The 25036-nt window shown below is 39.8% G+C and overlaps 1 protein-coding gene across 2 annotated transcripts in view; it reads right to left on the bottom strand.

The window, feature by feature from the left end:
• ANKRD33B (ankyrin repeat domain 33B) overlaps positions 1-25036 on the bottom strand; it is a 48511-nt gene that overhangs the window by 7277 nt on the left and 16198 nt on the right. Inside the window, exons 2-3 of one of the 2 annotated variants that reach the window (XM_074825868.1) lie at positions 8104-8233; positions 2360-2500 (exon numbers count right to left, since the gene is read on the bottom strand). In XM_074825868.1, the coding sequence (XP_074681969.1) occupies positions 2360-2500; positions 8104-8233 (271 nt within the window). The remainder of the gene's footprint in view (positions 1-2359; positions 2501-8103; positions 8234-25036) is intronic. The other variant, XM_074825873.1, reaches the window with a different exon arrangement.

Below are 25036 nucleotides of genomic sequence, written 5' to 3'. Positions count from 1 at the left end.
CCTGTTTTATACGCAGTATTTAAAGCCCAGTCTCCAGATCCACAGCCACTCCAATGACTTTACTAAAGCAGCACTGAGTTTACGCTGGAGATTACAGCAGGGCTTGACACATGAGTTACAACCGGCATTTCTGTGCTCCCACTCGGGCTGGCTCGCTTGCTGAATGCTGGCAGCAGCACGGTCCTGGCAGCGCAGCAGCCTGTGACAAACTGTCGATGAGCGACTGGGTTCCCCCCTTACTCGCTGTGCACTCACAAATAGCAAATTCACATGTTCCAAAGACTCACTTTGAAAGAGCAACATTATGGCCAAGTGTCTCAGAGCGCCTTAATCTTGTAGTGATTGACCTTGGCCACCCTCCAGGAACTCAAATTTCAGAAAGAGCACTCACTTTGACAATCCAGCTCCAACCATCTGTCACACATTGCCATTACCTCTTCCCATTTGACTGTGTTAAATCCATGCTTAGGTGGCTAGAAAGGTGAGTTATTTTCCTTTACTGACGACCTGCATTGCCATAAGTGGGTGCCCGTCAGTAGAGTTCTTACCCAAGCCACTGAACAGATACTAGGTTTAAAAACCTCCTGGCTGTAACTCTTTTCTAAAGACACATACCTGCTTTGTAGCTATGCAAGCAGACCCACAGCTGATTATGGGTGTTTTTCGCCTATACTTCCATGCATTCTTATGCTTTAGCATAAAATTTTGCTGGTTTATTTGTGAAACTGATTTTTTTCACCAAACCTTTCAATAACAATTTCTTTCACCTTTTTCAGCAAACTAGCACTTTATTGTCAGCAGCTACTCAGTACCCCTTAAGGCCCAAACTACTTCTAAATCCATTCTGAATAAGCAGCTCCCTCCCGCCCTGCAGACTGTACCAAATAATCTGGTATTAAAATGGATGCAGGCAATTTGCCACACTTCTTTTGTGGCCCCTATTTTGAGCTGAAAATGTGAGAACCTGTAAAATACTCACCAAAACGTGTATATAAACTGCAGTTTAGAAACTGAGACTACATTAACTCTACACCTCTTTAGCCAATGGTATCCTCATTCTGATGCACAAACAGGCCAATACAACTTTCTGTAGGTAAACTCAATAGGGAGGCTAACAAAGCCATTTTCTGGCTGGCTAAAGCTTTGTTCTCCCCAATATTCTGTTTTCTTATGAATCATGAAAATGCGAAGGTGGCTATTCAGATGCCAGAGGCAGCAACCACATAGTGAACTTTGGTATCGATACTTTTTGTACAAGAAGTAGAATAAAAAGGACTGAGTTATCTACAAAGATGGAAAGATTGTGAAATATCTCCTAGTGACCAAAACAAAAAGAACAAGCTTCCATCAGATGTCCAGGGATAATAATAGAAACCCATGACACTGTAAGGTCAATTTGACAAGTCATAAGGTCTTGGAATTGAAGGGGTTTTTTAAGTGGTAATTTATAATGGGCACTATAAAATTCTGAACTAGCATACAACATTGCGGCTAAAAGGTGCTATACGATGGGACTGCTCCTGTAGAGGCTGTTGCCCCAGTGACTCTTGCCCTTCCAAGTTTCCTCTCCAGGACACCTCCACCTCACAATGTATACAGCTGGAAATTCAATCGCAGTCAAGAGCCATCAGCAAGAAACATACTTCCTGTTCTCAGATGTGAAGACAGGCAGGTGGGCAGAGATGGATCTGCTCACTCCCTGTGCCACAACTCCCTCCTTGCATCAGATACAGACCTGCTGGTGCCCTGTTGCCCATAAACCTGGAAACCAAACTCAGATCTGTAGAGGAACTAGAAAGAGAGGTTATTCCCTGTGTTGCCAAATTTCCCACCAATGTCCCCTGTGTGATATGAACCCCACACCCAACTCTCCTGACAGGAGCCAGAGCCCCCAAATCTCTCCAATCCCTGCCCCAGGACCTGCCACGTTTGTAGGGAGAAGTGGAGGTCTGGCTATGGTCCCACCACATCGCGCACTCTTGCACCATCGCACCCACAGAGCTGGCAGCAAGAGACCTGTGTCTTTCCCAGCTGTGTCATGAACTTCACTAACTCCTTGTCTACAAATCTTGATGATCACACTCCCCTAACTCTCCTGGAGACTATGAATTTCACCCTGAGAGCTCTTGGAGAGCTCCTGGATGAGCTTCCACATGCAAACTGAGAGCTCCTGCACCAGCGTACATGGCTTCACTGCCTCGATAAGAACTTATTTAAAAGCTGCACTCATTGCCAGGAAAAGCTGCACCACACCTCTCAGAGTAAACACCCCAAGAGCCAGTTTTCTTCTTGGTGTTTGCATGTGACTGTCTAGTATTTACAGTTCGATGATGATGAAACAGCAAAGCACTTTGCATACCTGCCAACATCAAGGCTTTCACACATTCAGTTCGGCCCTGCATCGCAGATTTCATCAGTGCTGTGAATCCAAACACATTCCTCTTCTCAATATCAAGCCCGGGAAAATAGTTCAACAAATAGTTTGTAATGGTTATGTGCCCTTAAAAGAAATGGAAAAGCAGAGAAAATATGTCACAGAGTTAAGGCGCTGTCTCAAGGTTAAACCAAAAAGTACTCCTCCAGGTTCAATAACTGGAAAAATGCAGATAATTAATAAGATCTCTTTTCCTTGTATCCTCTTCTGCTCATTTCAATCATCAGCCTTAGGGTTAAGTGACTTGTGACCAAAGCGTTGGGATAGGAGCCTGGAAACCTGGGTTCCCACCTTCTCTCAAGTTGCTCTCCATTCTGAAAATGGTAAGTTTAAGGTAAGGGAATTACTGAAGACCAGATGTTCACTCTGAGGTTGCAAGGGGCCTCAGTTTCTTGACTCAGTGAGTAGCACTGCAGAGGGAAATCCTACAGCTTATGGAAGGAAGGCCCATCCCTGGGGGGAACTGATTGCAGTGGTTCAGCTTTTTCCCTGCCCTGGTAAATTTGAGCCTTACAATCATGGTGCTTCATTAAAAAGTGCTGGCACATGGTAGTCCCAGCCAATAATGAACCGTGCCAGGCCTGATACGAGACAAAGGAATATTTTGTGTAGAATCCCACATTTTTATTTTTCCATCTGACCAGCATAAAGCCACTTGTCTACTCTCCAGCAATACGAAAATGGGGCTGATGTTCAGTTTTGGTAGTAAAATAAATGACTTTTAAGTTCTGTTTCTAAAAGCAACTGTTGTTGCCATTCATGTGCCTTGTACGCCAGGATAACTGGTGTCAGCAAGGGCATACTGAGTAGTTGAAGACATCTCTGGCTAAATGGTTAGAAGACCAATTAAAACATCAGGTCTTTATAGCTGGACTATCAGAAGAAGAGGAATATCTAGTGCCATTATGACTCATTCAAAACAGTTTTCCCTTCACTTGTCATTCATTTTATGATGCTTTGACGCTTTATAAAATAATGCAGTCTGTCAGGCAGCTGCAACAATCACAATTTAATTACTAGGAGCTGTAAAAATATTCTCTCATCTCACTCTACAGTCCAGTTGAATATTCGGTGATGCATGTCGTTCAAATTCATCTAGAAATGTTACTGAAGCAGATTATAATTCATACAGGACAATTTAAAAAGTCTATAGTGTCACATCTGGTGCAGATTTCATCAGCAGTTGCTTTATACCAACATAGTCCTGCATTCACTTTGGAAAGCAAGTTACAAAAATCTTTACCAATTAATTTAAGATGTTTTCTAGGTGTTACTCTTTATCTCCTAGAATTCGCTGGACTCTGTTACCTTGCTGAGTAACTAGAAACTCTCCTGAAACCTGAGCAGATGTAGAGATAGCGCAGATCAGCTTAGCAATGCCAGAGTCAGAGAAAACCAAATAAGGAGCTCCCTGTACTTTGTCCAGGGTGATGCAAATGCAATATAAAGATACGGCAGACCACAACAAGCTGAACAAAGCAAAAGTGAACTGGGTTCAGGGCGAGATCAAGTGACCTGGTTGTGCTTACTCAATACAGAGGCTTCAGCTTCACTGACTTTATGGCATAAGATCAAATCCTAGCAGGGTATCAGTTACTACTGGGAGAATCTTTGTGCCCAAATTGTTCCGCAGGACATGCTCTGTTTCACTGATGTACAGTGTGCATCTTCATGAAGGTTTTGGAACAGATGAAATACTGCTTTCTGACCACAGAAACCAGAGACAGGAACTGAAACAAGGAGAAATAATAAGATGGAAGATTTTTCAGCAGTTATTACATTACTAAAGAGGTTCTTCCCTTTGCCAAAAGTATAGCTGCAGCAAGAGACATTTTGTAAATCTTGGATGATCCTAAGAGTCAATCTTGAAAGACCTTGCTCAGCCAAAACTCTCCAGGGGACTACAGATGGCCTCAAATGAGACAGAAAAAATACCAGCAATAAAATAACAAAGAAAATGAAGAGGTTTGTGACTCTCAGAAGTTTTGTGTCTCAGGGATTCCTGAAAACCACTTCAGTTTTAATCTGCAGTAGCTTCTGTCCTCTGAGGTTTGCTTCAGATTTCTAGTTCAAGCAGATATCAAATTCAAAGCAAAACTCAGAGCTGCCAAGTTTCTGTTCAAACCCTGTCATACGCTTTTGATTTAAGGCCATAAAGTTTGCTTCAGTTCTCCTGCGTCTGGGTGAACTAGAAGCGCGTATCTAAATAGTAAACCAGGTGAGTCTTCCATGATTTAAAAGTCTGCTATGAAAGCTGCATGCAGCTCTAAAATAAATTAGCCTGGCCTCAGCTGGTTTGGTGATACTGAATTCATATCAGGCTCTTGCTATTTGTAAGCCAGATCTATCTTCTACGAGAACTGGCACTCTAAGGGTACACTTCTTTACCCTGTGAACCATATTTAGAGATCAGCACAGATGTCTGTAATAGCTTAATTCACTTAATTGTTGCCACAGAGGAAATGCCTATAACGATGACAATATTACCTAATAATCTATGTAATACAGGCAGAAGGATAAGCTGCATGGTAAGGAAGATGCTCTGTCATATAACATCACAATTTCATATTGTACCTGCAAAAAGCCTGTATTTGGTCTATGGGTGGTGAATGCTTTCTGATGAATGGATGGAACCAAAGACACCCAGAACCTTTTATCCTCTGGATGCTTTTGGTGTTTGTGTTCTCATATCTCCCTTAATAAACAGAAACTGGGATAACTTCCAATTTTGTGCTCCTAGCTCTGCGGTCTTACCCCAAACTGGTCCCTGTATCATAAAACATCTATACTTTATGAGCAAATATGTCTCTCTCTAAACACCAGTGTATGCCAATTACCATACACTGTCACTGATGTAGCTGCATCCTCAGCAGCAGCAGAACTGGGAAAAAAAATGTTAATTTTCCTCCCTTTTCCCTTGTTTTGGAACTACTCTCCTTCCTTCCTTCCTTCCTTCCTTTCTTTCCACTTGTTATTTCAGTCTCTTGTTTGCATCAATCTCACATTTTTTCTGCATTGTGCTTGTACTGCTGTTTAATGATTTTGCTTCTGCTTTAACAGCATCACCACCCTTTTCTGGGCACCACCTGCTGTAGGCTGCAACAAATTTACAGTTTTGGAAGGCAAACCCTCTTTGAGAAGGGATCCCACATCTGTAAGAAATACTGAAAAAGCAAGTGAACAGATCAGCTTTCAAACCTTAAATTTATACGCTAAGCAAAGCACTTTGTTTGTGGTTATTTTTCTATACTAATAAGCTTGTTAAGAAAGTACGGCTTTTTACTGGTCCCTCCAGCCCATTCTTCTCAGGTCAGCCCATGCAAAAAACTTCAGCTGTAGATACTTTCTTTGAGGATAAGAATCTTAAATTATCAAAAGCAATATGAGGAACCGAATTCACTTACCTTCTGAGACTCTAGCTGGCCTTTAAGATAATTCTATTTAATTCAAGCTGATGCTCAGATTTGAGCATCATGTCTGAGCAGTCATGAAACAGCATGGGCAAGTGTGGATTTTACACTCCTCTAGCAAAAGTAAAGAGGCCTCCCTGTCATATCCCTTGGCATCTGTACCTCGTGTTACAGAGGCAGCCTCTGAAACACAAGGAACATAACCTCAGGACTGCAGCCTCTTTCCCATCCAGCTCCTCTTCAGGGTCTGGCCATATACAATGGCCCTCGTGGTCAGCAGGTCATAACAAAAATGGCAGCACTTTCTGAAACCTTCTGATATCCCCTTACAATTAATTGAAATAGTGTGGATTTGCTATTAGACTTTCCACAAGAAAACCCGTATTTTTGGTATAAATAACAGCAATCTCTCAGAGTAATTTATTTTGCAAAAATATTATTATTTTCATGGCCAAAAGTTAAAACCAAAACAAATAAATCCTCCACTAAGGGAAAGCTTGCATAAGCTGTGCTTTCAGTTCTTTATAATACACTACTCAGTGTTACTACTTAACATTCAGCAATAATTAAGCAGCATCTATTGCACTCTAGCTCCTCTGGTTGCAATGTTAACCTCGCAGTAATCTCTATTAGCACTAAAGCAGTATCTTGTGATAATGAATTAAATAACTGGTGTCAACACTGTAGCTCAGGATTATCATAGGCAGGGGAAACATCCAAGTTGTTAGGAGTTTGTATAAGCTTCTGCTGACTACAGTAATTTCCAGTTGCTTTGGGGATCAATAGCAAGTACTGGCAGAGAGTGTCAAGTCAATGTCAGCCCTCTGGATTAATTCTGAGCTCATTATCATGAGTTACAAAGGTCAGGAAGGAGTCAGTATTAAACCTTTTATAGTCCAAATTTATATTAGAGCAGATAAATAAAAGCAGATTAGAGTTTTGGAGACTTCTCCACTTTCTTTGGAAAGCTACTATACTCATGACTTTGCTATGAGCATGACTACTGTGGTTGCAATTCTTTTTTCCAGTATTCAAGACCTATCACACTTTCTTTAGCAGAGTTCACCTTTTGGTACAATACAAAGAAAAGTTTGGTATTACCTGGAAATGCCTAGTGGCAATATTACTAAATTAACATCAAAGCCAAACTGCTCCAATCTTTAGACATGGCTTGTAATGTCCACTGATGCTGCCTGATGGAAATTTGTGTCCTCCAGCCAGCCAGGGTCTGGGAGGGAAAACTATGTCCCATGAACTACCACAAACATCCCATATTCTTCCTCAGTGAGAAGACATGGTAACAAAGACCTGGTATGCATTTCCTTCTAAAGTGACTGACTTTGAGGAGCACGCCTGAGAGATGCAAATGAAACCACGGATGCAGAGCCAGGCAGCCCTTGGAACAGCTTTTAGACTACAAAGTGATGGCCTCCTTCGTCAAGTATTTCCTGATTTACATACTTTAGCACTTCGTTAACACTTGTAAGAGAAAACTACAGCTTCCCCTAAAGGTTAAAGCACAGTGTTTCAGTTTTAACAGAAATAATCCACGGATTGTTTTTTTTTAACTCTTTTGGGATCATCCCTTACATTTACGTGATCTGTTATACTTGTTCACTGAATATTACCATGCTGGGTGGGATAAAAGAAAACTTGGGGATAAACTCTGCTCTCACTCCAGTCTGCATCAGGATTAACATGGTCGATGTCAATATAATCAGTCTGTTATAAAAGCAGTATTGGTAAACACTGAATCCTGCTGAGACTATAGAGTGGCTGAAGAATGTCTTAGCAGCTAAGATATTTCTTAATGATGATACATTTTCCTACAGTCAGCAATTACTACAGACCCACTGAGGTAGGTGCAATAAGCATGAGAAAAGAGATGCTATCAGCACTGATACAGCACATTACATGACCACAATGTTGACTGGTTGCTTGCCAGAGCAAACATAGGAAAATCAGCTTAAAGGACCAAAGCAGTATAGTACTGTACATCTGGGGAAAGATTTTCTTTATTTTTAAGTTAAAATAGTTAATGGCATCTTACTAGAAATGTATAGCTTTTTCTGTCTTAATCCATTGGATAAATATTACTGTAGATTAATTAGTTCAAGAAAATCATGACAAACTTACTTGGGAGTGGACTTGGCCAGGATTGTTTTACGCAGACTAATTTCTTTTAGGGCTTTGGAAAAAATCCTAAAAATAATAGCCACAACACACCCTGTATGTAAGAAGTGAAACAAAGAGCCTTACCTGCCTGTGCAGCTGTAATTAGAGCCGTGTTTCCTTCATTGTCCTGCCAGTTCACATCAAGGTGAGGGCATTGTGCTAAGGCTATTACAATATCCACATAACCTTGGTAACAGGCAACAATAAGACCATTCTGTAAGTAAAATATAAAGAGAGTTAGGTTTACCAGACTCAGAAAAGTTCACTGAGGAAGCATACTAGTCTGCTTTTTTTTTTTTTTTTCCCCCCCAGACTGAAGAACTGAAAAGGTATCAGCATAACTAGTGATTAGCTCCAGGCACAATGTTCAGATCTGAAACACAGCTTTTTATCTCTGCCCTTTGGCAAGTAACATTTGGTATTCCTCAGAAATACCTAAGAGAGTAGGTATTATATTATGCTACTTGGAAAGTAACTGTTTATAAATGGCTTATGCTTATATGGCTATATACTCTATATCCAAATGAGAATAAATCAGATTTTATTATATAATAAAATGAACTCAGCAGGTAAGATGAACTGGACCTGCTCTGAATATTAATTCTCTGAAAAACAACTACTTGCTTTCTGAAGGGGAAGTGGTAGGCAGGAGTTGTGTTCAGACTGCCTGTTGCTATCTTTAAATGCTTCAGATTTCCCATTAGAACTAACCTTTTTTTATAATCATAAATAAAATAAAATTGCTTTTAGAGTTCCTGCTTAATGTGCTTTATAACAGCTGGAAGCTGTAAAACTTCCAGGAGGAAGCCAAGCCAGCAGGTAAACCTTGTAACTCCGCTTGGTATCCAGACAGTGTCTCACTCCATAGCAGCAAACTGACAGCTTCCCTAAAATACAGCAAAATACACTTGTCATTAATTAAATGGAACTACAATACTTAATCCTGGCTGCTCACTTGACCACTAGGATTAAAACCATTATCTCTGGTCTTCAGGACTAATCTGGCAGCCTGGTGTTCATCTGCAGGGGGCTGACGGGTGTAGAGGAGGGCAGGTGCAGATAAATCAGTGTTCCCTGTGCTCCCTCTTCACTGCCAACACATGACTCGGTTTTCTTGAGCTCAGCACCAATATCTGACTATTGAAAAGATAAGTGCAGAGACACAAATCTCAGCCTTGCTGGTAACCCTGCCTGCCTAAAACACACTCACACAGACCTGCTGCAAGTTCCTAACCACAAAAGACTACCAAGAAGGAGAACCTATGTTATGAAAATTTAATGGCCCGCCCTGACTCCTCCATCATTTTTCTAAGCATCTCTTGCCTAAACATTCTCTTTATTTCTTTTTCCCATAGACACTACTGAGACAGAAACATTCACCAAATGACAACAATGATGGCTTCTGATTTACTGTGATTATAACTAGTTAGTTAATATTTCAGTGTCCTGTTTCATTGTTATTCTGGATAATCCTTTTGGCTTAGGTGGAAAATGGCTTCATTAAGATACAGAGGCAATGCCAACTCTTTGGGATGCTCACAGGCTATGTAGGGTATTTCTCAATTACATTTTTTGATATCTTTTATTCTCAATTTACTATTGTCCTCAGTATGAAGCAACACCCATCACTGCTTTATAAAGATCATCTCAATTTCCTTGTGAAGAACCTGTAATACTTCAAACCATTCTACTGAAATTATACAGAGGATTCTGCTTAAAGTCATATATATATATATATGACCTGAAATAATATTCACTAAAACATGTGTACTCTCCTGGTGGTGTTGTTTCGATTAATCCAAGTTTTACTACAATGTAATCATTCTTAGCTTTAAAAAAAGTTGTGTCAGTGTCCACTTGGTAAGGACTTGAGCATTATTTTAGTTCTTTAATAATTTCATTTTTCACCTGATGTTCAGGATACAGGTCTTTACAACTCCAAAAGCTCTGCAGATTTAAAACATCACCCATTCATTCGGTAAAATGCCAGTTACTAATGAAAGCAGAAAACTAAGTATACAATAGTTTGGAGACCTAGAATTTTTGATAATAAAAAAGGGGATCGTATTGTTCACTGAAAAAATTGGCATTTTTGAAGCGAGTGAAATTTTCAAAAAGCTGTAAGAATAACTTAAAGTAGTTATCATCTCAAATGGAAAAAACTGTTTCACTTAGTATCTGAAGGATATTTTCACAGTATATTTTCACAGGATATTTTTGTGTTCTAAAAATATTTACCAGATGCTTAAAAAAAGACTCATTTTTTGCTCTCTTTGAAAGAAAAACAAATTGTAAAACAGTAAAAGAAACAATAACAAACAATAAACATTAGCTCTTTTTTGCAAGAGACTTTTGCATTACAGTATTTTAGAGACTTTTGTCCTACTTTTAGTGAGTACTTCCATCAGATAGGATCTAATGCATCTAACACACACTGGCATTCTGATTTCAGCAGACATGAGACACAAATGATCTCAAAATCAATCAGCGTCATTCACCGTTCTGAGTTTACAAACCAGAAGGATTACTTAGGAATCAACATTTTCTGAAGTTTATTTTCCAAAGATGCTATCAAAGACTGCTTGCTTAAGGATAAGGAAAGGCAATGGAAAGTAGGAGCTTTCTGAGGGATTACATAATGTAGTAGCATGGAAAATCATTTCTGAAGGACAACTGTACGAATCTGAAGTGGGTCAGATAAGAGTGTGAGAACCTGGTGTTTGATGGAGCGTGCCCAGCACTCCCTGGTTGAGAAGCAAAATGAGCAATTGCATGAGGACATAAAACCACGTCGTTTCACCACCACATGGTTCCCAGCACCATCCAGGGCTGTAAAGCTGATCCAAGTGCTCTCTGGTTACCCTCACTGGTTACATGTTTCACAGAGAGGTGGGTGAGACAGACAGCTTGCTGAGGGACTGCTCTCCTTCGCATAACTCTTCCAAGTGCATCAGATATTGAAACGAAGTGCAAGAGGCTGCATCTTTAGAATGAAAATTGCAATAAACCTCTGGATTCAATGGTTATTTCCCAAGTCCTGGTTCAAGAATACCATGATAATTTGTGGTTTCAGGTTGCTTTTTTTTCTGTCCTTTTTTTTTTTTTTTTTTTTCTTTCTCTTTCCATCCATTTCTGGCCCTGTCTGTATTCTGCTTGCTGAAAGTTAGTACAAGCAGATCAGCCAGGATGCATAATCAATCAATGGCAACATGAGTTATTAGTCTGGAATCTTGGAATCTTTATCTTCATATACCAATAAATACTATTATGCACAGCCATAATATATTACAAACTCTTTCAACAATCTCAATTAATAAATATAACTGATACAAAATTGCTTTCAACAAACTGCCTTTTGAAGCAATCGATAAATGTATCAGCAGTCTGCAGGAAAATACAGCTGTGCACTTTGTTTTTTTAAAAGATAAAAATTAAGCAGTATAAATGAATTTTAGCTAAAAATTCTGAACCCGAGTAATCTGGTTATTCTCAGAAAAGAGATGACATTTTATCTCATTAGTGTTCTACCAAGGCATCAATTATTCTGCTCCTCATATGAAGGGCCATGCTGCAATTATGAAGTGGTCAGCATATGTGGGAAAAAATCTATATATTTTTCAAATTGAATCTTACTATTATTTTGTCAGTAAGATCAATTCTCACAGACATATTGACTGCATGTGAAAGCTTTAGGAGAAGGAAGATTGATACTTCTTAAATGCATGTCCTCTCCCTAAGACCTTTCTCCTTCAACATCATCCTTTTCCCTCTTTTTCATATGTCCTCAGCCACCACTTATTTTAAATAATAATAAAAACTCAAACTATTTCCAGTATTATTATTATTAATAATAAAATTATTAGAAGGAATAACTAACTGTACATATGTCACAGCACACAAGCACAGTATCCCTGCTTTTCAAGGACTGTTGTGTTAGCTAAGATTTGCTCTCTCCCCATCAGTGGCCAGGGTTGCTGCCTGTCAGTCTCCCAGACCAATGAAACAACAGGCAAAAAATCTGCTCTGATCCTCTGTGCGGAAGAGACCTTAAACATGAAATGACATTGATGCCTTCGGACTATAGGAAAAGGGATTTCATTACAGGAGACCGAGGCTGCTGTCTTCTCTGAGGTTTGCAACAGATCCTATTTCATTTTTCAAATATTGCATACAGACTCTGAGTGACAAACAAGAAAGCATGAGTCATCCATCACCTCAACTATATTAACATTTACTGTTGATATTTCCACATAAAGGGGGGGTTGAAATTCAGCTCAGTTACAGGTTTTTTCCAAGTAGAAGCCATAATACTGCCAGGTGTTGAGGGCTCTGTCTTCCCTTCTGTGGAATATTAAGCATGTCACAGAGCTTCCCCACAGTTTTTCTATAGTACATGATATATCTTATTTCTTATGTAACTAGCACAGTTTTGAAAGATCCCCCTTTGTTTTGAAGTGACAGAGCAAAATTGGCACTATTTTATTTAGAGTATATGACAAAACAGTCAGTCTGGGCTAAATTAGTTATTTTCCATATATTCTAAATAAAGTATAACTAATTTTCTTGATTTCAGCCCAGAGTACATAAATGGACATTTCAGATGTGGGACTACCTGAAGTTAATCAGATGTTGCAACACCTTTCTAAAGCAGTGTTCATGAAATGTAAGAGTTTCATAGTGCTCTTCTGTAATCAGACTAAAAGTATTGTATTAAAATTTCCTACAAAAGCATAAACTTGAAATTCTCATGTTTGAAATAGAATAAAATAGTCCTGGGAAACTTTTGATTCCTTTTAAACTGATATTTCTTCATGTGCCTTCGATTTCATGTAAGACTGGAATAGCGCTGCCACTATAAAAATAAATGCTGCTTTGCCCAGCTGTGTTGGCTAATGACATAACAATATGTCTGATTAAGTGAGATGCTGGATATCTCAGGAGACAATTTTATAAATCAGATGTTATGACAAAATTACAGATGTAAGGCTCTTTGTGCACTAGATCATTACAGATAATAGAGATCACAAGAAACAGTAGAGGATCAATAATGAACTCAAGCTGAACAGCAGAGCAAATCACATACAGCATGCAATTATTTTAGCTTTTAAAAAAATCTCTTCAGGCAACTTATTTTCCACTGAGATGCTGAGAATAAAAACAGCTTATTATAGCTTTTCGCCTGTTATCCCAGACAAAAATGGGTCTGGCAAAAGACTAAATTGACATTACCCATTGCTCTTCATAAGCATCGTGATAAACAACTGTCTGGTTTGCTTTGCATGCATCTGTAAGTATTAATGACAGTTCTGCAAGGTTGGTTTAACAGCAATGATTAAAACTGCATGTAATTGAATTAAATGAGATAATGATTCATTGTAATCCATAATCATATGCAGGGACAACTATGAAAATTATGTCTAAGTTAAAAGGATATTACACAAACAATATTATGAGTAATAGAAATGGAAGAATAATAAAGCATAATGGAATACAAAGTTGTGTTTAAACTTTTTCTTGTTGATTTACTAAAATAATATTTCATATATTTAATATTTTGTGCTATACATAACTCACTATTATAACAGAACTATATATAACCATCACTCACTATAACATAATTCACATACAAAGGAAAAAAAAAAATCAGGTCAAGTATTTCAAAATACATCTCCCAAAATGATTTGAGGGAAATTCTGATCTCCACTAAAAACTGCAACTCTGTGAAACTTGGGTTAACAGAGATTCTAAATTTACATTGTACTAAAAAAGAGCAAAATTTAGTGCTGAGCATCACTATCCGCTATATACTAATTTGTGTATAATGCACAAAATCTTCCAGTCTGCATAAAGCAATCTGAGAAACTTTGATAAACGGCTTGAGCTTATATTATAATTGGTTTAGCTGATTAGATCAACGGAGACTGAGATGAGGTAATTATTCAGGTCATCAGTCCCATGAGAAGTGGTGTTTATGTGCTACAGAAATCCATCAAGCACATCAGCTTTAATATTATCTGCACAAAATAATTTAGGCTGACCTTTTAGAGAAAGGGCTGCAACAGCTTAGTCACATACAAATTTATATTGGGAAAGTGACAAAAAAAAAGAGATGGGAATTTAAATGAATTTTATCTGACTGTTGCTTGGACAAAACCCCACATGCCTGGAGGGGGGGGAAGGGGGGAAGATGCTGATTTTGCCAGGGAAAGCGATCAGACAAGTGCAAAAGAGTACTCAAGCAGGGATGGAGCAGTGGCATGCAAAACTCTCTGCCTCCTCTGCAGAGGAACACAGTAGCCTGAAGCACAATCTTGCATCCAAAAGCAAGCCTAAATGGCACTGCCCCTTCCAGTGCCTGGATACTGAAGGCACAAAATTACCACCTCCACTTCACAGCATTGCTAAGTGCTCACAGATTCATTTCCGAGAGTGAATTGCACTTTGCTAGCTAAAAACATGGGCCAGTCCGCAGACACACAGATGATAACCCACTGGTTTTCCCCTCCATTTTGTGGGATACGTTCGACTTCACTTATTTCGTAAACACCTCTTGTATCAGTCAAGCCACATGTCTTTAAGTAAAGGTATAGCTTACTATATGTATCATCTCTGCAGAAGTCCTTACTTAATCTGTTCTAATCCAAATCTCCATGATCACCTCTAAAAATAGTCCCAGGGAAGTTCATTTTACTATGCCTGCAAAAGCTTGCATTACACAACAAAGAAAACCAGTGCTACTTGTGTAATAAATCAGACAAGAAAAGGTAATAAAATTAGTGTGACTTTCCCCGATGTGGAGGATTACACCAAAAGTAGCAATCCTTTTTTCTCCTCATTCCTGTGGGGAGTTCTCATCTTTCTGTGAGGCAAAGCCCAGGTGAGACAACAGCTGGTTGCTCAGGAGCCCTTCACCACACCCCGACCCCCAGGGATGCTCTGGAGCCTCAGAAGGGCTACTTCTCTCACACACTCCTGTACCTGCAGCATCTGCTGCTACCTCTCACCCCACACACCTCCCCCAGATCACACTGTGTCCAAAGAGCTGGAGGGCTGCTGAAGTACAGGAGACATGTTTTGACTGTATAACCTGACCCACAGCCAATGCTTGTTGGCCTCTCCTCTCCTGATCACCAGAGAAAAAGGCCACTGTGTTCCTTGCTGTATCTCATTCTCTCGGCCACACTTTTTGCTGGAGAAGGAGGCCAGAAGCAGAGGGCACTCAGGATTACATCTAGCAGTGGAAACAGCAAAAAAATATGAGCCGTGTCGACTGAGTCGCAGGAGGCCTGGGCTGCATTGCCAGCTGTTTTACTATGAGTTAAGATGACACTTCGTGATACTTCTAAACACAGCAGCAACTAGGCTTATCACATGAAAAATCTTTTATTGTTCTTTCCTCTCTGAACCTCAGCTTGAAACAAAGAACTGAAGACCTGAACACACGAACAAGAGCTAGTAGCAGCTACAACTAACTCAGGCATATTTTAACACTGAGGAGCTTGAGTTATGACATTTAATGCAATTCCATTGAAATATATATATATCTTAAAATATTTGCTCAGGATGTTAGCAGGTATACACATTCATGCTGAAGATCAATTTTGTTAAAATAATGTATGATTTTGCAGTGACAGCTGGTAAGACTATATTAGGGACATACTCATCAGTCTGAAGATTCATCAGGTAGAAGTCCCTTTGCTACTGACAGCAGACTGTTGTGCAACAAAGCGATATACAGAATGAAGTTCATATGGAAAGAGAGGAAACTGGGATCATTTTCCTGCAATTGAAAACAGAAGTGACATTTGATGTAGCCAAATCAGTCCAAAATTAAGCTTTGCAATGTATGTGAGATCTCTGGTCACAGCAGAAGTAAGCAAGGTATAAAAGGAATACATTTAATAAAATGAAAAGGAGTGTTTGTTTAACAACAAAAGAAAAGGACTATGTTTAATAAAAAACCCACATATTTAAAATGAACCGACAGGTCACCTAGTGGAGCTTAAGAGTCATTATCCATACGTTAAAAGAAGTTATCTCCAGATTCAATAACATGGCAAATCAGCCCAGGATCGCATTTCAGGGGAAGGGTTCTGTGTTCTGTTTATGGGATGCCTGGCTGTAAAGGACTGAAAATACTGTGGGAAGATGCCAGGGGAAATAACACAATTTTTATCAGGTTAAATTTCACATTTTCAGTTTACTCAGACTGTCATGTCAGGTACAATTACTAAATAGTGATGATCCCTGACAAATAACACAGTCTAACTAATCCTAGTTTGTATAGCACATAATAATCAGTTCTAATACTGTCAAATGTTAGTGCTAAGCTTTGATAGTGTTGACAGTAATAACACATGATACATGGCAGCCAAATTTATATATCCCTCTTTGCTATGCCTGTTTTTTGATATCTGTGCTAGGCACAGGTCAGTCTTCTCTGGCTTAAAAGTAAGGGAAGAGATAATTATAAGAAGCAAGACATCTGACTTCAGAAAACAATGTAAGTGATGTACTGAACTTTAATGGGGGGATCCTGATGTAAACCCTGAAGGCATTTCTACCACAGATCCCATGGCTGCACTTTAAGGTGCTCTAAACATTAGCAACCCAAACCATTAACTGCAGAGGGCTGGGGGATGCAACGTGACAGACTCCCACCAGGAGTCAGGATCCTGCCCCAGCAAACGGTGAGCTGATTTTAATTTCATTTCTTTGTCTTCCACTTTCACTGGCTTGCTATGAAATGTTCAGCTGAAGGGCTGTAAAACATCCTGTGAACAAGGATAATGTATTTCCGGATCCTTAAATGAACAGCACATTATTACACTTTGTTTGGAACAGGTGTTTCCAGCTAGTGATAGATTTAAAACAACAAAATGCTGACTGCTTCCTCCTGTGAACATACGAGGCTGGGAGCGCCTGCTGCTCTGGCCAATTGCTGCACAAAGCTGCAGTGGGTTTGGGGACCACTGAAAGAAAGTGAGTTTGTAGTAAGGCTCTCTGGTGTCAGTTGACCCTGGCTGGCTGTCAGGTGCCCACCAAAGCCACTCTATCACTTCCCTCCTTGGCTGGACAGAGGAGAGAAAATACAACAAAAGGCTCGTGGGTTGAGATATGGACAGGGAGAGATCACTCACCAATTACTGTCATGGGCAAAACAAACTCAACTTGGGGAAATTAATTTAATTTACTACCAGTCAAATCAGAGTAGGATAATGAGAAATAAAACCAAATCTTAAAATACCTTCCCCCAACCCCCCCCCCTTCTTCTTCGACTCAACTTTACTCCTGATATTCTCTACCTCCTTCACCCCAGTGGCACAGCGGGGCAGGGGATGGGTGCTGCAGTCAGTTCTTCACACATCTCTCTGCTGCTCCTTCCTCCTCAGGGGGAAGACTCCTCACATGCTTCCCCTGCTCTAGCATGGGGTCCCCCCACGGGAGACAGTCCTCCATAAACTTCCTCCAATGTGAGTCCTTCCCACATGCTGCAGTCCTTCATGAACTGCTCCAGCATGTGTCCCCCACAGGGTCACAAGTCCTGCCAGCAAACCTGCTCCAGCATGGGCTCTTCTCTGCATGGATCCACAGGTCCTGCCAGGAGCCTGCTCTAGTGTGGGCTTCCCACGGGGTCACAGCCTCTTTTGGGCATCCACCTGCTCTGATGTGGGGTCCTCCATGGGCTGCAGGTGGATCTCTGCTCCACCGTTATGGGCTGCAGGGGCACAGCCTGGTCTTCATCACGGGCTACAGGGGAATCTCTGCTCTGGTGCCTGGAGCACCTCCTCTCCCTCCTTCTTCACTGACCTTGCTGTCTGCGGAGTTGTTTCTCTCCTCACTCCTTTCTCTGCCTGCAACTGCTGTTGTGCAGCAGCTTTTCCCCCTTCTTAAATATGTTATCCCAGAGGTGCTACCACTGTCGCTGACAGGCTCAGCCTTGGCCAGTTGTGGGTCCATCTTGGAGCTGGCTGGCATTGGCTCCGTCAGCCATAGGGGAAGCTTCTGGCAGCTTCTCGCAGAAGCCACCATTGTATCCCCCCCTGCTACCAAAACCTGGCCATGCAAACCAAATAACTTTTGTGGAAATAATTATATGTAAAACATTTTGGAGAATCTCTCAATTGCCAGATTGCTTCAAAATGTTACAATAATAGTCTTCCTATCAATTATATCATTGAAGCATTTTGTTTATTTGGGTTTTTTTTCAGAAAGACAAAACCCCTAAGAGCTAAACAAAACGACAGTCAAAGGTGGATCATCTAACAGCATAACCCAAACCTGATGTGACTTATACCCAGTGCACTCTCCCACCAAATAAGGCCTTTAGGAGCATTCAGAAACCAGTTTAGATCTCAACTCCAAGTCCTGGGCCTGATGTATATATATGAATATACATATATTCACACACATTTAAGATAAAAAGGAGAGGTTGCAGCATTTTAAAAACATATTTTGTAGTGCATTCAGAAGCCATGCGAAATGCATTTTGTGCACTAACTGTCCAAAAATACTCCCTTTGGCTTTAAGGCCAATTTAACTCAACTCCTCTCCATGCGTTTAATAGATAAGTTTTCCTTTCTGCTATGTTCTGTCAGACACAGGTTGACCATACCTTAGATCTGTTGCAAGACACTAAACAGATTGTGTGAATGCATAGGTTTTTCAGGAGACCTCTCCAAAAGTAATGACTCACAAAATCTTTGTAAGCAATAAATTTCATTTTGAGACTGGCTAAAATATAAATGTATAACTTTCTACTCCATCATAATCTGTCACTGTATCTAATCTGTGTCTTCTAAAAACAACATTTTAAAGGCCCCAGCGCATTTTCACTGGGGAGTTCTCTGAAGAGACACAGCCAGTGATGAGCTTGCAAGCACCCTCTTGTGGCAATGATCTCCTGTAGTTATATTTAGAAAGACCTTCCCAAGAAGTTTCAGTTCCTTTCCTCCAACATCTGTAAAGTCGTTTTGCTTGTGTTTCTCTGAGCCTCTCAGTTGTGGAATGGCACCAGACCCAAACCTTGTAAAGAGCGAGCCCAGGAAGAGGCCTGTCCACCAGTGGCTAATCTGACACTGGGGGAAAAGAAAAAAAAAAAGGTCTCTTTCCTCAAAAGGCAATCAACTTGATAAAAACCCATCAGGGTGAAAGCTCTTCCTTGCAGAGGCCCTATGCTCACCAAGAAGAGTGACTGCACACCCTTCTTTGGACACCAGACATGGGGGACTGCATGCACACTAAACACAACGCTGCCTAATACCACACACAGAAGTACCAGCCTGTTTCCTCACACTTTGATCTAAAGAAGCTGTGAGAGCAAAAAAAGCCCTGCTTGATAACGACATGAGTGGATAAGTAACACCCTCATTGTCTCTTCTTCCCAACCACCCCAGTGCTCTGCCTTTTGAACCTCATTGCTTCCTTTTCTATAACACTTCTAACAATAACCCTCCCTATCGATCTTGGATCTTCTAATAATGAGCCTTATTGATCCTGGAGCTGACCTGAATGGACTAGGAAACTGCAGTAAACTTTCTCCCCCAGTGAAAACAAAGAGAGGGGAAAAGGCCAGCTGCCGTTGCACAGCAGAAGGGCAAGTGATTCTCAGATGACAGAGGTGTATTAGTATTTACCCTATAGGATTCACCTTACATACTTCAGTCTAGATATGCCATCACACAGCACCAGTCAGCACCCTCTTTTCAACCAAGAGGATAACATGGTAACAACAATCAGTACTTGATCATGAAAACGCAAGGTAAATACTGATGTTCAGGAAGAAATGTATGTTGAAATATTATTGGTAGACATGAAAGTTCTCTAGCTGGACCAGGTGTTACTATTTTACTTCTATCAAGCAAAGATCCCACTGATGGGATCTCATTAGCTTGCCTCTTCAGATTATCATCAACTAGTGCAAGTGACAATCGTTCTTCAGATGTCAAAGTATCCAGGTTCTTGAAAGCCCTTATCATTATGCTTTCCACAATGAAACAGCTTCCTTTATCTAGGATATGCATCTGGTTTTACATAGACCGGCTTTCATCTGTTATGCCCCTTCCTGTTTTTTTCCCCAGCTCTAACAAGGCAAAAGATTTCTTTGTGCATAAATATGAAAAGATTTCCTGCTTTTCCTTAGAAAATAAACTTTTTGAGCAATAGATGCATCTGTGGTGAATTGATGGGAGGTTTCTGTTTTTCACTCAGAGACCCAAAGTGGATTTTGGTGTGCATGGATTAGTGTCAACTCTCATGATCCTAAAGGGTTGCAATCCTGTAATACCACAGCTCCATGCAGTGTAGCTACTGTGGAATATCAGAGATGACCATGCTGGAAGTCAAAACCTAGATTTTTAGAAGTATTACTCCTTGGATTCAGGGTTGTGAAACTTGGAGGAAAAGGCTACAGTTCCTGACTTCATAAGAAGTCTTTCACTCTTTCCCACTTATGTACTGCTTACTACTAGTGCTCCACAAATTGCATTGAAAAGTGGGTCTGGACAAAGAAAGAGAGAAGAGGCACTAATAACTAATTTTTAAAACACAGCCTTGATAAATTCAGTCTCTAAATACCGGAGATTTTCAGTTCTGGGTGAAGACACTACCTTCAAACAAAATATGCCATTTTCAAGTAATGCATACTGAACTTGCATTGCTAATACTAAAGAGTATAAACTTTATGCCCAAGATTTTAATCTTTTATAACTGTTAGAAACACTGATGACTATGATCACATTCTAAATTACAGCAGAACATGTGGATTATGTTTCAGTAAGACTTTGGTCAAGGGCAAAGAGGGTTGCACTCTTGTGACTTACACCTACACTGATGACTCTGTAATGTTCATGGCTACTTAGTGAGCAATAACTAACTCTACTATAAAAACCATCAAACTGCAGTTCTGTCTATCGTAGGAATAAAGTAACTGATAGGCTGCATACAGCCACTGGAGAGGAAATCCGGTGTGCCTCAGACTTCCCATTAAGGAATGGTTCCTTTCTGAAGGTTTAGCAACACCCTGTGAAAAGTGCATCTGTTTTAACAAAAGGCAGAATTACATTTTTGAAAGATCAGAAACTAGCACTTGGTTAAATCAAGAACACTGCTGCTACTTCCTTGCAAGTCCTAGTGAGTAGCCTCACATTAGTGCTGTATTTAGGGAATGGGTTTGTCCACAATAATGGTAATCTTCAAGAGGCTCAGTGTGGTTTTTTGTGAGAAAACATAGACTGTGACATGGAAATAATCTGTTCAGAAGGACTTTTTTCCTCTGGTAGCTCACTGGTTTTTGTAGATTCAACTTTTAAAAAATCTTGAAGAATGTGATTCTAAAGCAGCTTGTCTTTTAAAGGGTGCATTCCTATTTTAAATTTCTCTCTTTTATTATCTCAATTGGCTAAATAAGGATTCATCATCCACTGCAGCTGTAACAAGTATCAGTGTGTAAGCAGACAGTTCAGCAAAGGTGAAAATCGCATTTGGAATATCCAAGTGAGAGACAGTAGCATCACCATCTTATCTGTCTCAAGTCAACTACAGTACTGCAACTTGAGCTTAATAAGCAAAAATGCAGCACATGCTCGTACCATATGTCATTACCTGGTGGCAAGAGCTGAGTGAGGCTCTACCTGCCATTGGTGCAGCCTTTCCTCTTCTACGGAGCCTGTGACCACCCTGTTTATCTCAGCTGAGTGACTAGCCCCATGCAATAAAGGCAGGAAGGCATCTTCTGCCTCTGTGTTTGGATGTAAGAATCTCATCTTCTAATGAATACACCCCATTCATCTAAATAATAAAGAAACATAGGGGGACATTGAACATTAACATAGTGTTGAATTTGAAGTAAAGAAGATAGAATTAAATACCTGCAAAAAAGGAAGGAGCAATTTCACACTTACATTCAAAAGTATGGAATTACTAGAGATGATTTGCCTTTGTAGAAAACTCCTAACTCATTAATACAGTATATCCACTTTATAGAACAGTTTCAGTCAAACAATCTAGAAACTGTTCTTCTTCTACTTCATAAAACTGGAGAACATTTGGTTAAACTGCAAAACAGCTTCTCTTGAATCAGAACTCCAGGAATTCATATAAGGAATCTAATTTTTAACTTAAGGACCTACACCTATGAGAGAAATGGTAGACATTTAAAACACAGTTTTCTTAACAAAAGAACACCTTTTGCTGAAAAGAAACACGCTACAAAAAATGCAGTATGTATCAAACATATCTGATGGAAGTTTTTCAGAGCTGTTTGCAGTGAGCTTGACACATCTTTGTGCCCCACAGCAGCTGAATTACAACAGAGTTTTTGGGTACGTCAAGACATTGCTTGACTGTAGGATGGCATTTTTGCTGATAGAGACTCACTAATGAGAGCAGTATCTGAACACACTAAGGGACCTTTGCATGATGCTCCAGGCCCCTGCAGAAAAAAAAAAAAAAAAGACAGATGGCTTATAGGGAATTTTCAATATACAGTTGGAAACTAAGACTCATCACAAAAGCTTTCCAGTCTCTCCAAATGAAGACCTGTAAACAAATACCTTTATACAAAATAACAGGATACAGAAAAATAGAGGCTACCTGACTCACTCCACCTCAGTTTGTGACAGCTTTTACTGTTCACAAGAAGACTATATCCTATTGCAGTCAATGTTGGCCAAACATCATAGCAATTATTGGACTAGTACTTTCATGCAACTAAGCATTTAGTTGCAGCCATATTATTCATGTCTTGAAAAAATCAGGAATTTATGAATGGGCCTGCACATCCATCAGTAGTCTGTGTTGCTTTCCAGGATTTTCTGGTTTTCTGTTACAGGAGGATACTTCACGTCAGCTCAGTATAGAATTAGGCCACACAAGCTGTCATGGTTGATCTGTTGCTATTACAGAGCTCCATCTAAGCAAACAGGCTGGCAAGCTCAGAAAACTGGAAGTGTATTTCTACTAAAGGTGTAAACAACGGTACACCAACAACTACAGAGAATCCTGTACAGTAACTGAGAACCTTTGGTAAAAATGGACTTAGTTGCTTAGAAAGACTTGTCCACTAAAATAGTATAGAGGTGACATGTAAACAATTTTCTTCATTTTTGTGGTGCCCAACTCCAAAGCAATGGAATTTTCTAAGAGATGGGATCAAACAAACACATTTACTTTGAAGAAATATTGCAGAGAAGATTCCATTAGTATTTGTACACTTTTTCTATTTCCTAATGATGAAGAGCATGATAGAGAAGGAAACGCTTCAACCACTGGATAAGCATAGGGTGGTTAGCAGTAAACAGGAATAATGGGAATAAAAAGCTGGGATGAAGAGGTATTTCTGCATTTAAAAGGAAGATAATATGTGTTGGTGTAACTAAATATTCTAAATTTGTCATTTTGTTATTGGCAAAGTATGACATATTCTTAATGTGAATTTTCAGCTGTGCAGCCTAATTACATACATTACAGTGAACAAAAAACATTAAATTTCCACCCCATAAAGGAATAACAGTCATTTTTCTAAAGTTAGTCCTTGTCCATTTTACAGTCCCTCACAGGCCACACTCACGGACAAATCAAGCAGTTTTACAGGATGCTGAGGCAAAACCAGAAGATGGGCATTTCTGGATTTGATTGATGATTAAGTATACCCAACCACAATTAAGATGCTAAATGGTAAATATTTTATCTACATCTTTTTGGCACTTGACTTCTTTTTGTTTCATCATAACTGAGTACGTGGAGCACTAACTTTCCTCCTTCAACAGCAAACGTTTAGGATCATCCTTAAATCCATCTGCGGGCAGTCCGAGACCAGTAAATCTTGGCAGCGTTAAATGTCCCAGCTCCACACAGAGCTCCCCACGGAGCCGAGCTGAGGCACACCAGCAGCACAACCTCTTGCCAAAGCTTGCTCTTCTGTTGCCCTGTGGATGGACACAGGACTCTGGAGCAATGGACACTGTCCTTTATTATCATCAAATCTACACAGGTGCTGTTTCTTCAGCCATAATCTCTAGAAGCAAATGCACTGAGGTCTATACTTTCTGTTCTGCATTTTTTTAATTCCTCTAATGAGCATTTTATCACCCACTGCTGAATGACTCGTTTCCTAGAACTGCCTCTCCCACTTCATTATTTTGCCTAAGAAATTTACAACTAATCGTTTCAGTTCTGAAAAGGTAAGAAGTCATATTCTAACCTTGTAGACTTCAAAGCCTCTGAGCCCTTTACTTCACAGAGAACTTTCTGCTTGCTACAGAAGCCCACCAGGCTGTGCCCAACCCTACCAAATGAGAACAGAAAAACCCTTCTATACCTCAGGAAGGACATACAGGTCAGATGAAATTGCATCAGCTACACAAAGGCAATGACTCATACGGGGGCAGTAAACTGAAGGAGATGTGTACCTTAATGATTTCAAAGAAGACTCTTTTTCAGGTTATGATCCTTTCTATTTTTGAGTCAAGGTGTTTCCCCCCCCTTAAAAAAAGTGTGTGCTAACTTATCCTACTCAGCGGCATATTAGAAAGCACAGGAAGGAAATATCAAGGTCTTGCCTCTATTGGAAGACTGGCAACTTATAATTTCCTTCTCTTTTTTAAGTTCATGTACAAGAAAAATAGCTTTTAAACCCAGATTTGAAAAGTACTGATTTAATAGCAGTTTAGTTTCCACATATCTTCATTCATTCATATTAAATTGTTTGTGGCATGAGCAACCTCATCGTACGTGCCTTTCTGCATCAGATACCTCTGGCCTAAATTTTCTGTGTAAGGACAAAAACTCCAGTAAGCTTAGAGAGATTTAAAATCTTTTCAGAGAATATATAATCAATTTTCTACGTAATTTCTGGTTTCCCTATCACTTCTACTAAAATTTTCATCACTCTTTCCTTGATCTGGAGATAGGCTGTGAAGGTGTCAGTTTCTACTAGCTTTTATTTTTAATTCAACAGGAATTAAGGTGACAGGTCTGTGCAGAAAAGCTGCAGTGTTGTAAAAACAACAGAAAGGTT

Source organism: Strix aluco, chromosome 1, assembly GCF_031877795.1.
Source record: "Strix aluco isolate bStrAlu1 chromosome 1, bStrAlu1.hap1, whole genome shotgun sequence".
In the NCBI taxonomy this organism is placed as follows: domain Eukaryota; kingdom Metazoa; phylum Chordata; class Aves; order Strigiformes; family Strigidae; genus Strix; species Strix aluco.
The sequence above is the reverse complement of the archived record's forward strand: the minus strand, read 5'-3'. Positions and strand labels throughout refer to the sequence as shown.